The sequence below is a fragment of the Onychomys torridus genome, chromosome 11, assembly GCF_903995425.1.
Source record: "Onychomys torridus chromosome 11, mOncTor1.1, whole genome shotgun sequence".
Taxonomy (NCBI): domain Eukaryota; kingdom Metazoa; phylum Chordata; class Mammalia; order Rodentia; family Cricetidae; genus Onychomys; species Onychomys torridus.
Genome location: NC_050453.1, coordinates 58,903,742 through 58,918,995, shown reverse-complemented (window position 1 = coordinate 58,918,995; position 15,254 = coordinate 58,903,742). Strand labels below are relative to the sequence as shown.

Below are 15,254 nucleotides of genomic sequence, written 5' to 3'. Positions count from 1 at the left end.
GTAGGGCAAAAGGATCCTACATTCCAGGACACCATGGCTTACAGAGAAAGACTCTGTCCTCAAACAAACCAACAACATTAGGGACAACTGGTTAAGTCTGAATACTTATTTGGTATTCTTTTTCAAAAATTGTGTGTGTGTGTGTGTGTGTGTGTGTGTGTGTGTATGTGTGCGCGTATGTGTGTGTGTGTGTACGTGTGCGTATGTGCGTGCATGTGTGTGTGTGTGTGTGTACGTGTGCGTATGTGTGCGTGTATGTGCGTGCATGTGGAAGTCAGAGGACAAGTTGCCAGAGTCAATTCTCTTTTTCCACTCTGCGGGTCCACGGGACCAAGCTCAGGGCATCAGGCTTGGCGATTGCTGCCTTTCCTGTAGATCCACGTCACCTCATCAGTCCTTTGGTATTCCCTTATCTGGGGCAAGGACCATTAATTTTGTTAGGTGTAAGACAGATGTGGAGCTGGAGAGAGGGCTAGGTGGTAGAGAGCTTACAGCTCTTGAAGAAGACCTAGGCAACTCCCAGCACCAATGTGGTGACTCATAACACCCTGTAACTCCAGCTCCAGCAGGGGATCGAAAGCCTCTGGCCTCCTCAGGCCCCTGTGCCCACACACAGACACAGAATTAAAAATAATGAGATCTTGAAAAAGTAAATAAAAGTTAAAAATATAAGAATCGCTAAACATAAATATATTTCATAATTGAGGTTATTTTCTCTCCTTAAAAAAGGTTGCTTTGCTGGGCGGTGGTGGTGGTGGTGGTGGTCCACGGTTTTAGTCCCAGAGCTTGGGAGGCAGAGGTAGGCAGATCTTTGCGGCCAGCTTGGTCTATAGAGTGGGTTCCAGGATAGGCTCCAAAGCTACACAAAAAAACAAAACACACACACACACACACACACCACACACACACACACACACACACACGGTTGCTTCTAGCCAGTGCCATTGAGGGCAGCAAGTTCACTGGCTCCTAAAAGCAGACAGTCTTCTTCCGAGCAGCTAAAATTCTATGTTTTAGTGGCACTTAAAAAAAAAAAATGGCGGTGCTTCCTTTTCCTGTCTCCTGTTCCCTTGGGTTTCTCCAGTGTCATTCATATCAGCTAGAGTGAAATAGCTTCCAGCTTTTAATTGTTCATGCTCTGACATACATACCATCAGTTCTGCCCAGCGTTTCTGTCTTCGGCATCCCACGCCCTCCAGAGGTAGATATGCCTGATCATGAGCCCACCGGCCTGATTAGCGTTTACGGCCAGCTTCACGCAGCTTACTTGGTACCCGGTGCTTTTCGGAATGATCTGATCCATCTGCCCTTGCACAAGACGGCCCAGCAGGGTAAAGCTGGTACAGTTTGGGGGCGTTCCTTCAGGCTGGTAGCCTAGCTCCACCTGACCTTTTTCTAGGATGTACTTTCCATCCATGATGGAGCCCGTTCTTACTTGCACTCTGTTCAGGTTCGCTGGATGGCTCAAAATTACTGTCAGGTAGTTCCTTGTACTGACATTGTAGGTCCAAAAGAATGACTCGTCTTGAGTGTAGGCCTCCTGTGGGGAGTAAACCCCAGGGAGTCTCATGTCCGTGAAAACAGCTCCAGGGAGGTCGTCGGGCCCATGAGGACCTTTTTCCTGGGCTGTGAAGGTCTTGTTCTCAAAAGTGAAGTGAGATAACCTGTGGTAGAAGAGAAAAGGCCTGCAGAGGATTGGGTTAGGCTGGGCCAGGAGGGTACGGAAGTGAAGGATCAGCCAGTCCAGCGGTCGCTCCTTGTGGAAGAGGAGGAGGAGATGGGCCAGCAGTGGAAGGTCCCTACTGTGGAAAAGTTTGCCAAGGAAGCCCATATTAGAGAACTCCAGGAGCACCCATGTGTGGGGCTTCCTGTTGATCACCTTTGAATGAATGTGGGTGACAAAGTTGGGGGCACAAAAGACATCGTCCTCTATCAACAGGAAGTAAGAAGAGAGCTTTGTGGCAAAGCTCATGAGGAAGGCATGATCCACATTCTGCTTGGAGTACATCTGTCCCTGAGAGAGCTCATCCTGGACGTTCGTCACCGTGGGGTAGGCATCGGATGGGGCATGGATCAGTAGCAATTGCCCTGTCAAGATCTGAGAGCTGTAGAGGCTGGAGATATGGAGAACGGTATTCCTGAGCCAGGTGGAATCAGAATCGGCCAGGTGAACCAGCACAGTTATCCGTTTCTGCTCAGCCACGGAGGAGGCGTGGTACAGGGAGGCCAGCGTATCCAAGAGGCCACCTTGACCCTGGCGTGACACTGAGGTGATCCCCACTGTCAGCCATGCTGAGAAGAGGTAAAACAGGGACAACTGTCAATGTGTGGTGGCAAGAGTGAGCAAAAAGTTTAGAGAAGCAAGGCATGATGAGGCTTGCCTGTAATCCAACCTTAGTACCAGGGGACTGAGGCAGGAGGTCCATGAGTTCAGTACAGGCTACATAGAATAGTGAGACTCTGTCTCAAATAAAATAAAATAAACTGAAGACTATTAGGGGATGGGGCTGGAGAGGTGGCTCGACCCCTGCTCTTGCTGAAGGCCCAAATTTGGTTCCCTGCACCCATGTTGGGAGACTCACAAGAGCCTGTAACTTCAGCTCCCGGGATCCAACACCCTCTTCTGGCCTCCGTGGACACCCACCCACACATAGGTGCAGACACACACATAAATAAATCTTAAAGATTAGAGAATGCTATTTAGGGTATTTTTCTTTACTTGGCAGAGGGAATGTACAGTCTTGCTACATTTTTAAAAAACTTTTTTTTTCAGAGCTGAGGACCAAACCCAGGGCTTTGCGCTTGCTAGGCAAGCGCTCTACCACTGAGCTAAATCTCCAACCCCCCAAAACTTTTTTAAAAGATTTTATGTGCATTGGTGTTTTGCCTGCATGTATGTCTGTGTGAGGACATCAGATCCCCTGGAACTAGAGTTACAGACAGTTGTGAGCTGCTATGTGGTTGCTGGGAATTGAACCTGGGGCCTCTGGAAGAGCAGTCAGTGCTCTTAACCTCTAAGCCATCTCTCCAGCCCCTGTTCTTGCTACTCTTTTTTTTTTTTTTTTTTAATAGATTTATTTGTAGCCAGTGGTGGCACATGCCTTTAACCCCAGCACTTGGGGAGGCAAGGGCAGATGGATCTCTGTGAGTTTGAGGCCAGCCTGGTCTACAGAGGGAGTTCCAGGATAGCCAGGGCTACACAGAGAACCCTGTCTCAAAACAAACAACAAAAAAAGACTTATTTATTATGTACACAGTGTTCTGGCATGTATGTCTACATGCCAGAAGAGGGTGCCAGATCTCATTATAGATGGTTGTGAGCCACTACATGATTGCTGGGAATTGAACCTGGGTCCCTCTGGACCAGTGCTCCTAACCTCTGAGCCATCTCTCCAGCCCCTTCTTGTTACTCTAAGTGTGGAATCATGAGACCAGAAATTTTAGCCTTATCTGCAAATTAGACATGCAGAATCATGACGCCATCTTCAGAATCTGTTTCAACTCTATCACTTATATGTACTTAAGAGTTGAGGAAATACTAAGTGCTGCTGAGTCCCTGTGGATCCTCTTGAATATTTTTTTCTAAGACAAAGTCTTAGCCAAGCATGGTAGCACATGCCTTTGATCCCAGCACTCAGGAGGCAGAGGCAGGCGGATCTCTGAGTTTGAGGCCAGACTGGTCTACAGAGCGAGTTCCAGGATAGCGAGAGATACACAGAGAAACCTTGTCTCAAAGAAAAAAAAAAAAGAAAATGAAAAAGAAAGAAAAAAGGTTTTTCTGTATAGACCTTGCCGACCTGGAACTCACTGTGTTGTCTAAGATGAACTGGAACTTAGGGCAGTTCTCCTGCCCTAGCCTCCCAAGTATTGAGAGTTCGGGTGTGTGCCAGCATGTCCAACCTTCCTGAGTCTTCTTTAAAACTTGAACCTTGTGGCTGAAGAACTTGATAAACATTAGCTTTTATTATAGTTATTATAACGCTTTCTGCTTTCATCCTTTTACTCTGTTCATCTTCCCAAAGGTCCCCTTTAATAAAGGTATATTGGGGGGGGGGCTTTTTCTAAAAGCCAGGAGCCTCTGCTTTTCAGGTGCTAGGGACTAAATGCCAGATTTCATCCACACTGTTTTGTTTTTTTGCCAACATGACCCAAGCTAGACCCACCTGGAAAAGGCAATCTTAATTGGGAACATGCCTCCATAAGTTTGGCCTGTAGGCAAGTTTGTAGGATATTGTCTTGATTAATAACTGACATGGGAGGGGAGGGCTCAGCTCACTGTGGGCAGTGACACCCTTGGGCAGGTAGTCTTGGGGTCTAGAAGAAAGCAAACTGAATAAACCAATAAACAGAGCCCCCCCCCTTCCCCATGGCCTCCACATCAGCTCCTGCCTCCAGGTTCCTTCATGAGGTCCTGTCTTGACTTCCTTGAGTGATGGACATAACCGTTTTTCTCCCCAGGTTGCTTTGTTGCTAAGATACACACTCTGGGAAATCACTCAACCTACACAGTTCCATTTCCCTAGCCCAGGAGCCTGGGAACCCGGGATACTTACCCCAGCACTGCCACTTCTGACTGTGGTGTTGGCCAAGTCCTTTCAGCCCTGAGTTTAGTCCTAAAGCCCATAAAGCTAGAGGATTCAGGCTCTCTGCTCTTAGACCCTCCAGTCTCAAATGTTCTCTAATCCACTGAGTGCTCTTTCTAACAAGAACTAACTTTATTTTTCCCCCCACCAGTGATTTTGTCTTCTTTTCATTCTTTTTGTTGTGGTTGTTGTTTTTTGAGACAGAGTTTCTCTGTGTGGTCTTGGAACTAGTTCTGTAGACCAGGCTGGCCTCAAACTCACAGAGATCCGCCTGGCTCTGCCTCCCGAGTGCTGGGATTAAAGGCATGAGCCACTACTGCCCAGCTTCTTCTCATTCTTATATGTTTTGTTTTATCATTGAATTCCTCTACCTAAAAATGCAGACAATCTTAGCCACAATTCTTCTTTTAAATATTTTATTTTTTAAAGATTTATTTATTTATTATGTATACAGAAGAGGGCGCCAGATCTCATTACAGATGGTTGTGAGCCACCATGTGGTTGCTGAGAATTGAACTCAGGACCTCTGGAAGAGGAGTCAGTGCTCTTAACCTCTGAGCCATCTCTCCAGCCCCCTTTTAAATATTTTAACTCATCTCTCTTCCTTCTTATCTAAATGCTTTAAAGCTACACAGTTTCTGAGCATGATGGTACATATCTGTAATCCCAGCACCCAGAACACTGAGGCATAAAGACCTCAAGTTCAAAGCCAGGTTGAGGCCAGCCTAGGCTGCAAAGGGAGACTCCTTATGTCAAATAAAAAACAAAAACAAACAACTATTGTGGCTGGAGAGATGACGGCTCAGTAGTTAAGAAAGCTTGATGATATTGCAGAGTTAGTTCAGCTTTTAGCACCCAAGTCAGGCAGGTCACAACCACCTGTAACTCCAGCTCCTGGGGAAACATACCTATACCTACACCATACACATATATACACAGATATACATGTACTGTACACACGTAAACAAACAAATAACAAACAAAAAACAATGGCTGGTGCCATATCCCTCCAAAAAAAGGCCACATAAGGTCTGGAGAGATGGCCCAGTGGTTAAGAGTGCCTACTGCCCTTGCAAAGGAGCTAAATTCAGTTCCTAGCATCCATGTGGTAGACTTACAATTGCCTGTAGCTGCAGCTCCAGGAACTCTGATGCCCTCTTCTGGCCTCTGTGGGTATTTGTACTCATGTACATAAAGCCATAGACAGAGACACATGCCTCTGTGTGTATGTGTGTGTGTTCACTTAATTAAAAACAAAATAAAAAGTATGATACAATGGTGCATGCTTTCGATCCCAGCACTCAAGAGGCAGAGGCAGGAGGATCTCTATGAATTCAATCTAGTCTACATAGTGAGACTCTGTTTCAAATCAATAAACAAAAAGCCACATGATCATCTATTCTCCAGCTCCTCACCACCACCAAAAGCTACATAACCATCCATTCCTAGGGCATGATTGTAATTGCAGATTGAAATAATAAGTTATATACTGGAGCTGTATATATGTAAACATGTATGGTATTGCAGATAAGTGTATATATAATGTAATGTTCAGAAATGTTTTATAATATGTGGTCAGCATATTGTATCCACCTATTTTAAGTACTTTTTAAATTTTTTTGTATGTGTATACAGCAATTTTTTTGTACACTGAATATCTATTACTCTCATTGGTTAATAAAGAGCTGACTGGCCAATAGCTAGGCAGGAAAAGGTTAGGTAGGGCTTGCAGACAAAAAGACAGCATAGGGTAGAAAAGGGTGGGGTTGCCAGGAGACACAGAGAAAGAAGATGAACATGCTGTGCTGAAAAAAGATAACACCATGTGGTAGAGTATAGATAAGAAATATGGGCTAATTTAATTTGTAAGAGCTAGTTAGTAACAAGCCTAAGCTATTGGCCAATCATTTATAATTAATATTAAGTCTCTGTGTGGTTATTTTATTCAGGAGTCAGCTGGCAGGACAGAGTTGACTCAGGTGGGACACAGAAAAGTCCACCTACAGGCGTGTGTGTGTATGTGTGTGTGTGTGTGTGTGTGTGTGTGTGTGATGCTGGAAACTGAACTCAGGCCCTCTGGAAGAACAGCAAGTACTCCTAACCACTGAACTATCTCTTCACCCCCTGATTCCACCTATTAAAACAACTACCTTTATCTGCTCTTTCTTCTTCATACCCCTGACTCATCAATGTCCTGGAATTGGGGAGGGAGTTGTCAGCCAGATTCAAGTGTTTCTGAACAGTTCTGCCTTTCCTCCTCCTGCTCTCTTCTTTCCTGGTCATCTTCCCTCATATGATCCTCCTCCCCTGACACTCTACCTCCCTCTCCCTGGTACTCACTCTTTCTTCTCTGGTGGATTTTTCCCAAATATTTGGAGGTGATGGCCTGCCAGTCTTCTAAGGATTCAGGGTTCTTCTTACAGCTATGTCTGATCACCTGGACCATTGACAAAGGCAACATATATATATATATATATATATATATATATATATATATATTATATTTATATTTATATTTATATTTATATTTATATTTATATTTATATTTATATTTATATTTATATTTATATATATATACACACACACATATATACACACACATACACACATATATATACATACACACACATACACATACACACACACACATCCTTTCATAAAACAATGGCCTTTATTTCTCATATGCCATTTTAAGTGAGGAGAGTCATCGTCTAGAATGTGTCCAGCACAGTGCCTGCCCATGGGCCAAAAGACTCGTGGGCTCTGGTAGCGTGTTTTCTCCCCTACCTTGAGAAACATATAAATAAATGTCACTAGCTTATGGAATCATGGGTAGATCCACACCAGCTCCACTCAGAGCCTCCAGCTCCTGGTGGAAAGGATCAGAAGGAAAGGCCAGACTTCTTGGGCAACCTGCCTGTCCTCACCCTTCCCATCTCAAATGCCCAGTTTCCCAAAGAATAGTCACCACTCTTTGGACATGCTGAGTTTCCTTAGGTATTCTCAGGATGATGAAGAACCACAGGAATATGATGGCCACAGAGATTTTGAAGCACTGTCTGATGGAGCACCGCATCGTGTCTGCACGGGGATATGGTTCCTACAGCAGGAAGTCAGTATGTACAGTGAGAGAACTCTATCCTTTCTGGCTGTAAGATTATTGTTAACTTACATGAATATGCTCTGATCTAGGAACCTGACAGAGCACACACGACCTTGCTCCCTACCTAGAGAAAGAAGGTCACCTGTCTTGTGATGACATTTGCTGCCTTTCTTAATACATTTGTTTGGAGTTTCAATTCTCCCAAAGTTTCCCCTGCTCAGAATGATAAGGACTAGCTGGAACATTATTTTTTTTTTCTCTTTTTTATTATTTATTTATTTATTTTGGTTTTTCGAGACAGAGTTTCTCTGTGTAGCTTTGTGCCTTTCCTGGATCTCACTCTGTAGCCCAGGCTGGCCTTGAACCTGCCTCTGCCTCCCGAGTGCTGGGATTAAAGGCGTGTACCACCACTGCCCGGCTTTATTTTATTTTTTGCACATAAAAACAGGTTATAAGTCAAAAGTCCAGGGTCATTTGAAACTGGAAAATATTTTCTCTGTAGAAAATAGTAAAAATGAAAACATTTTCCAATAAGCCCTTTTAAGCCAAATGATAGCTGAATTACACATGTAAATATTGATTAGATTCTGGGATACAGAAGAAACCTGTCTTCATCTGTTCAGAGATCTATGTTTTACTTAAGTTGTGTAAGTGAGATTCCTATTCATCTTCCTCTTCACTGTTTGATTTATGGCAGGCATTTTTCTATAGGCTAATCTATAATCTAAAAAGATTTTAGCCTCCCTTCCTGGAAGTACAGCCAGCATTTTCTTTCCTCTAGCTGGAACATTATTAACATGGCCAGTTTGTACTAGGAAACAGATGGTCATTGTACTGCACACATTAAAAAAAAAGTCATACTATTAGGCAAGGGTGTTGGGGGGGGGGTGACAGTGACGGTGTTGACGGTGTGGGCACATGCCTTTAATCCCAGCACTGGGAGGCAGAGGCAGGCGGATCTCTGAGTTCAAGGCCAGCCTGGTGTAAAGAGTGAGTTTCAGGACAGCCAGGGCTACATAGATAAACCCTGTCTCAAAAACCAGCCAACCAAACAACAAAAAAAAGTCAAGCTTTTAAAAGTCGACAGGCATGGTGGCACATACCTGTAATCCTAGCACTTGAGAGGTAGAGACAGAATGATCAGGAGTTCAATGTGTCCTTGGTTATGTAGTGAGTTTAAAGTGAGTCTGGGCTATATGAAACCCTGTCTCAAAAAGCCAACTAAATAAATAGCTGAAATTGATGTGATGCTATGTCTATGTCAAATTGATACCTTTTTGTCTTTTAAGATCAAAGACAAAAATTCAGGGTTTCTCTGTGTAGTTTTAGTGACTGTCCTGGATCTCACTCTGTAGACCAGGCTGGCCTCGAACTCACAGAGATCCGCCTGTCTCTGCCTCCTGAGTGCTGGGATTAAAAGCATGCACCACCACCACCCGGCCTAAAGATTTTTTTTTTTAAAATACTTGAACTTGTAGGCCTTAACTAGGACAGGATCTGTTAACGCAAAGTAAGTTAAAGTGAGTTTATTGGAACACAGGTCAGCTCAGGCTCAAAAGTGCTTGCACCCAGCCTTCTGGAACATCTTTTCTGATCACTCTAAACTGTCAGAAGAAAGGCTTTCAGATGCCTTGTTCCATGAGTCCAATTACTGTCCTGCATACTCAGGAGACAAGAAAGACACTGTAGTCAAGTGATGTCTATGCTCCAGAGGCCGTAGTATGGCCTCATCTTGGTGGCGTTCACATTTTTTTATATTAATAATAATAATTTTTTGGAGAGGGTTGTGAGCCTAGCCTTTAAGGACTGAACTATCTCTCCAGCCCAAATTTCTTTTTTAAAAATTATGTGTGTTAGCCTGGCGGTAGTGGCACACACCTTTGAGTTCGAGGCTAGCCTGGACTACAGAATGAGTTCCAGTAAAGGCTCCAAAGCTACACAGAGAAACCCTGTCTCGAAAAAAAAAAAATGTGTTTTTAGGTCTGTGCTTATGTAAGGGCAGTGCCCATGGAGACCAGAAAAGGGTGCTGGATCCCCCTAGAACTGGAGTTATGGGGGGCTGTGAACTGCCTGTTCTGGGTACCAGGAACTGAACTCAGGACCTCTGCAAATAGCATCACAAACTCTCTAGTGCTGAGCCCTCCCTCTATCCCTGAGTTTTGTGATAGTAGTTTAAAAAAAAAAATGGGCTGGAGAGATGGCTCAGAGGTTAAGAGCACTGACCGCTCTTCCAGAGGTCCTGAGTTCAATTCCCAGCAACCACATGGTGGCTCACAACCACCATGGTGTCCTCTTCTGGCATGCTGCATAAATAAATAAATGAACGAATGAATAAATAAATAATAAATAAATAAACTTACTCATAATAACTTTTTATTTTGGTTTTTCGAGACAGGGTTTCTGTGTAGCTTTGTGCCTTTCCTGGAACTCACTTGGTAGCCCAGGCTGGCCTCGAACTCACAGAGATCTGCCTGCCTCTGCCTCCCGAGTGTTGGAATTAAAGGTGTGTGCCATCACCGCCCGGCTTTTCTTTCTTTCTTTTTTACAGATTTATTTATCATGTATACAGTGTTCTGTTTTCATGTATCCTTGTAAGCCAGAAGAGGGCAACAGATCTTATTACAGATGGTTGTGAGCCACCATGTGGTTGCTGGGAATTGAACTCAGTACCTCTGGAAGAACAGCCAGTGTTCTTAACCTCTGAGCCACCTCTCCAGCCCCAATAATAAGGTTTTATAGATAAAAATTGTTCTTACCTTAGGAACTTCTATGTAAGAGACCCAGACGATTCTGGCTTCTCTAGACCATAAACGCATGGACAAGTCCACTCAATGAAAAGGCTAAACAATTACAGTTAAAAGACTTCACTCCAGTAGACATAGCTCACTCCCTTCTGTCCTTCTGTGGCGTTGTTATGCAGCAGGGAACTCTGTCCTTGCCCAGCCCTCTCAGGTCAACAGTCTTCTGGCGAAGGCAGGACAAGGGAGTTAGGGGCAGTGGTCTCAGGTCTCCGAGGGTTCCTCCTCCCCTTGAGCTCAGCTCCCTCTGTGATGATACTATTGTGTCTCAGCCCCCCCCACTCATAGCATCAGAGGGGCACAGGTACAGGACTTACATGTGGTGAGAGTGTGCTTCATAATCCCTACCTAGGAATTATTATTTGCCCTAAACGCCAGCAGCTGTTCTGTATCTTTTAACAGACAGATGTGGAGAGCCACCAAGTCCGCCACGTCACATCCTGCTTTCCTGAAACACTGCGTTCTCTCCTTCCCTCTCACACTCAAACTTGTCACCCTTGCAGTCTTCCTCCCTCTCTGCTGGATCTTCGTCATCACGGAAAAGCAGACCTGTTAGCTTCCTGTGGAAGGAAAGTCCAAAAGGAAAATCTTCTGAGCTTTCTCTCCTGGCTCATCCTTCTCCGAAGCCATCAATCAACACAAGTGGTCTCAAAGCTTTCTCTGTTCCTCCACATTCTCTCTGGCTAACCCCAGACACATTCTCTCTCTCTCTCTCTCTCTCTCTCTCTCTCTCTCTCTCTCTCTCTCTCTCTCTCTCTCTGTGTGTGTGTGTGTGTGTGTGTGTGTGTGTAAAATATACCCACCTGATCTCCGGGTCACTTATTTAAGGTCTCTGCTTAGATGAATAAGAATCATTTCTCTCTCTTCTATCCTATCATTTCCTCATGTTCTCTCCATCAGAGTAAATTGCACCACCACCTTTTCCATAAATTACTTAGGTGCAGGTGCGGGGTGGGGGGGGGGGGGGGGTACAGGGCTATCCTTCATGCTTTTCTCTTCTTAGCACTCCACATCTAATCTGTTTAATCTTGTTACTATGTCCTCAGAATTTTACCACAATAGCACCACTACCAACGACTGCTAGTACTACAGTTGGTATCAGTCTATCTGATCTGTGCCGTTCCAAATCTCAACCTTGTTCTCCTGCAGTCTGCCTTCTACTCCCCCATCAGAGACACCTTTTAAAATTACAAATCAAGGGGGCTGGAGAGATGGCTCAGAGGTTAAGAGCACTGACTGCTCTTCCAGAGGTCCTGAGTTCAATTCCTAGCAACCACATGGTGGCTCACAACCATCTGTAATCAGATCTGGTGCCCTCTGGCCTGCAGGCAGACATGCAGACAGAACACTGTGTACATAATAAATAAATAAATCTTTAAAAAAAAATTACAAATCAAACTGGGTGGCAGCACTTGGGATGAAGAGGAAGGTGGATTTCTGTCATTTTGAAGCCAGCCTGATCAACAGGTTAAATTCCAGGATAATCAGGGATACACAGTAAGACCTTATCTCAAAACAAAGTGCAAACAAGCAAGCAAAAAACCCCAAACAGCTGGGCGGTGGTGGCGCACAACTTTAATTCCAGCACTTGGGAGGCAGAGAGAGGCAGGCGGATCTCTGTGAGTTCGAGGCCAGCCTGGACTACAGAGTGAGTTCCAGGAAAGGTGCAAAGCTACACAGAGAAACCCTGTCTTGAAAAACCAAAAAGCAAATAAATAAATAAATAAATAAATAAATAAATAACCAAACAAACTAAACAACATCCCCCAAACCAAAATTTAGAAATCAAAGGACTAGAGAGATGACTCAATGGTTAAGATCACTTGCTGGGCTTCAGAGAACCTGGGTTTGAGTCACAGAATCTGAGTGGTGTCTCACAAGTTCCAGGGGATCTGGATGTTCTCCTCTGACCTCCACATTCATCAGACATGCATGTGGCATATATACATACAAACATGTAGGCAATAAAACTTATACACATTAGATACTTTAAAAAAAATAAAATTATAAATAAAATCTAGTAAGGTGGCATGTGTCTGTACTCCCAGCACTCAAGAGTCTAAGGTGAGATTATTGTGAGTTAGAAGCCAAGATGGCCCACATAAAAAGATCCTATCTAAAAAAAGAAAGAGGAGGAGGAGGAGAAGAAGAAGAAGAAAAGAAGAACAGCAACAGCAGCAGCAGCAGCAGCAAGCTTTTAACCACGCACACCTTTAATCCCAGCACTCGGGAGGCAGAAGCAGGTGGATCTGTATGAGTTCAAGGCCAGCCTGGTCTACAAAATGAGTTCCAGGACAGCCAGGGTTACACAGAGAAACCCTCTCTCAAAAAAAAACCAAGACAGCTGGGCGTTGGTGGCACACACCTTTAATCCCAGCACTCGGGAGGCAGAGGCAGGCAGATCTCTGTGAGTTCGAGGCCAGCCTGGTCTACAGAGCTAGTCCAGGACAGGCTCCAAAGCTACAGAGAAACCCTGTCTTGAAAAACCAAACCAAAACCAAAAAAAAAAAAAAAAAAAAAAAAAGAAGAAAAACAAACAGAAAAAACAAAAAACAACAAACAAAAAAAACCCCAGCAAAACAAAAAGAAGTCCTGACTTCTATGGACTGCCTGTGAGGTTTTTCTCTAGACTTAGAGGCTTGTTTTCTTGGATTATGTCCTGACTCATACGGGACCTTTTGAGGGTCTTTGCACAAGTTCTTTTTTTAATGTTTATTTTCATTTCATCTGCATTGGTGTTATGCCTGCCTGTATGTCTGTATGATGTAACCAGATCCCCTGGAACTGGGGTGACAATTGTGAGCCACCATGTGGTTGCTGGGAATTGAACCTGGGTCCTTTGGAAGTGCAGCTAGTGCTCTTAACCACTGAGCCATCTCTCCAGCCCTGTGCATGTTGTTCTTTTAGAACACTTCTCTGTAGATTTACCCCATAGTTGCCCCTTCCCTGTCACTGACCTCCATCCAAGCTCAGATGTTCCCTCTGCTGTATTGAGTTACTGGCTTGTGAGGCCTGTGCCGCCACTTCCATCCCCAGGCTTACCTATTGGATGATCTGTTATATTTTCCTGAGCATTTGTTGCTACCAGAAACAATCTTGATTATTGTGTTTGCTCTCTGTCACTGTCCACTAGCCTAGAATTCTAAACTCCAGAAAGGCAGACACTTGGTTTTATTTGATACTATATCTACAACATTTTGCAGAGTACCTGGCCTGGAAAACCATGTTCAACAAGTCTTTATTAGCTCATGGGTTATGGCAGAATCCTGATAGCTGACAAAGTTCACCAAGAAACACTAGGATAGATGCTAAGGGCATAACAGTGCCATGAGGCCATGCAATGGCTGTGGGTATGGGATGGTTAAAAGACACACATTATGGGCTCCAACAAACTAGGCTAGAATCTGCTTCTGTTCAACTTGTTCATGTGACCTTGGCCAAAAGACTCAGTCTTTCTGAAGCCCAGCTCCTCCCCTAACAACTGAAGATGATTGATGACTACTCTCTGGTGCCTAAGGGTTCTTTTGTTATTCAAGACAGGATCTCAAGTGGCCCATGCTGGATTTGACTTGACTCTGGCTCAGGCTGGCTTTAGTCTCCTTACACTTTTGGCAGTCCACAACCTTCTGCACTGCAGTTCCGGGGGCTCTAATGCTCTCATCTTCCACACAGTGCTTGTTGGTATTGTATGTTCTAGGTAAGGACTTGAATTTGGCTGGTCAGAATTCTCCTCTACTCCTGGGAGGAGGAACCATATCTGCAGGTTAGGGATGGCGAGGAACAAGCCCTTCCTTCTTTACTTCTTGCAGGAGCTCCAGCCCATGCTCCCTCGACAATCATTGTTTCTCTGGGGACCACGGGAGCTCATCAGCACACTGACTTAATCTGGAGGGTGGAGAGGGCTGATGTTCCACACATCTGACCACACTGTTTGAAAATGTGAATTGAGATGAATACTTAAAGAAATGGGAGAGCTCAAAAAATTTCAAGTTAGTTGGGCTAAATTTAATTCCCAGTAGAGGTAGGTAGATCTCTTTGAGTTCAAGGCCAATTTTATTGGGAATTCCAGGCCAGCCAGGGCTATATAGTAAGTCCCTGGAATAAAGGGGAGGCCAAGCAAAACAAACACACACCAGTGTGGTGGCACACAATGTAAGCCTAGCACTTGGGAGGTAAGAGGACCAAGAATTCAAGGTTATGCTCCTTGAGTACATATTGAGTCCAAGGCCAGCCTTGGGTACATGACAGCTTGTTTCCAAAACCCCAAGCAAAACAAAACTGGGAAGAACTTCTGCACGCATCCTAGTCTTTGCTTGGCATTGGTTCAGTTTGATGGGCTGTGGACAAGGGTGGAAGAATGAGTAGGAGAACGCAGACAAATGAATGATAAACAGCAGAACCCAAGCAGAAGAGCCAAGGCGAAATTATTGGCTTTCTGTATCTTGTATCTGCTGTTCTTAGGAATGACAGGAGACGAGGGGGAGTGGGGGCGGTGGCTGAAATGAGCGCTGAGTTAGGTATTTGAGGAAGACTTGCTATTGGAAATTCCTAAGGGCTCTCTAGAGAAAGAAAAACAACAGGATATGTGACTACGTATCCATATCACACACATACCTTTATATCACACGGCTGTATCTATATATCCAGAGGGAGACCGATTTCAACGAGTTGGTTTCAGCAGCACACATTTATTCACAATTCTGGAAGCTCTAAGTCCAAGATCAAGTTGCTCATTGGACTTTCCCCAGGGCCTCATGCTTGGCTTTGTGG

The 15,254-nt window shown here is 44.4% G+C and overlaps 1 protein-coding gene across 1 annotated transcript; it reads right to left on the bottom strand.

The window, feature by feature from the left end:
- Nucleotides 1–1,153: 1,153 nt before the first annotated feature.
- On the bottom strand, nucleotides 1,154–13,709 carry LOC118592888 (alpha-1,3-mannosyl-glycoprotein 4-beta-N-acetylglucosaminyltransferase-like protein MGAT4E). Its single transcript, XM_036201976.1, has 3 exons — nucleotides 13,693–13,709; nucleotides 10,965–11,044; nucleotides 1,154–2,292 (listed from the first exon to the last, which is right to left on the bottom strand). Exons 1-3 carry the CDS (start codon nucleotides 13,707–13,709, stop codon nucleotides 1,154–1,156), a joined length of 1,236 nt encoding a protein of 411 aa, XP_036057869.1.
- Between the last annotated feature and the right edge of the window lie 1,545 nt (nucleotides 13,710–15,254).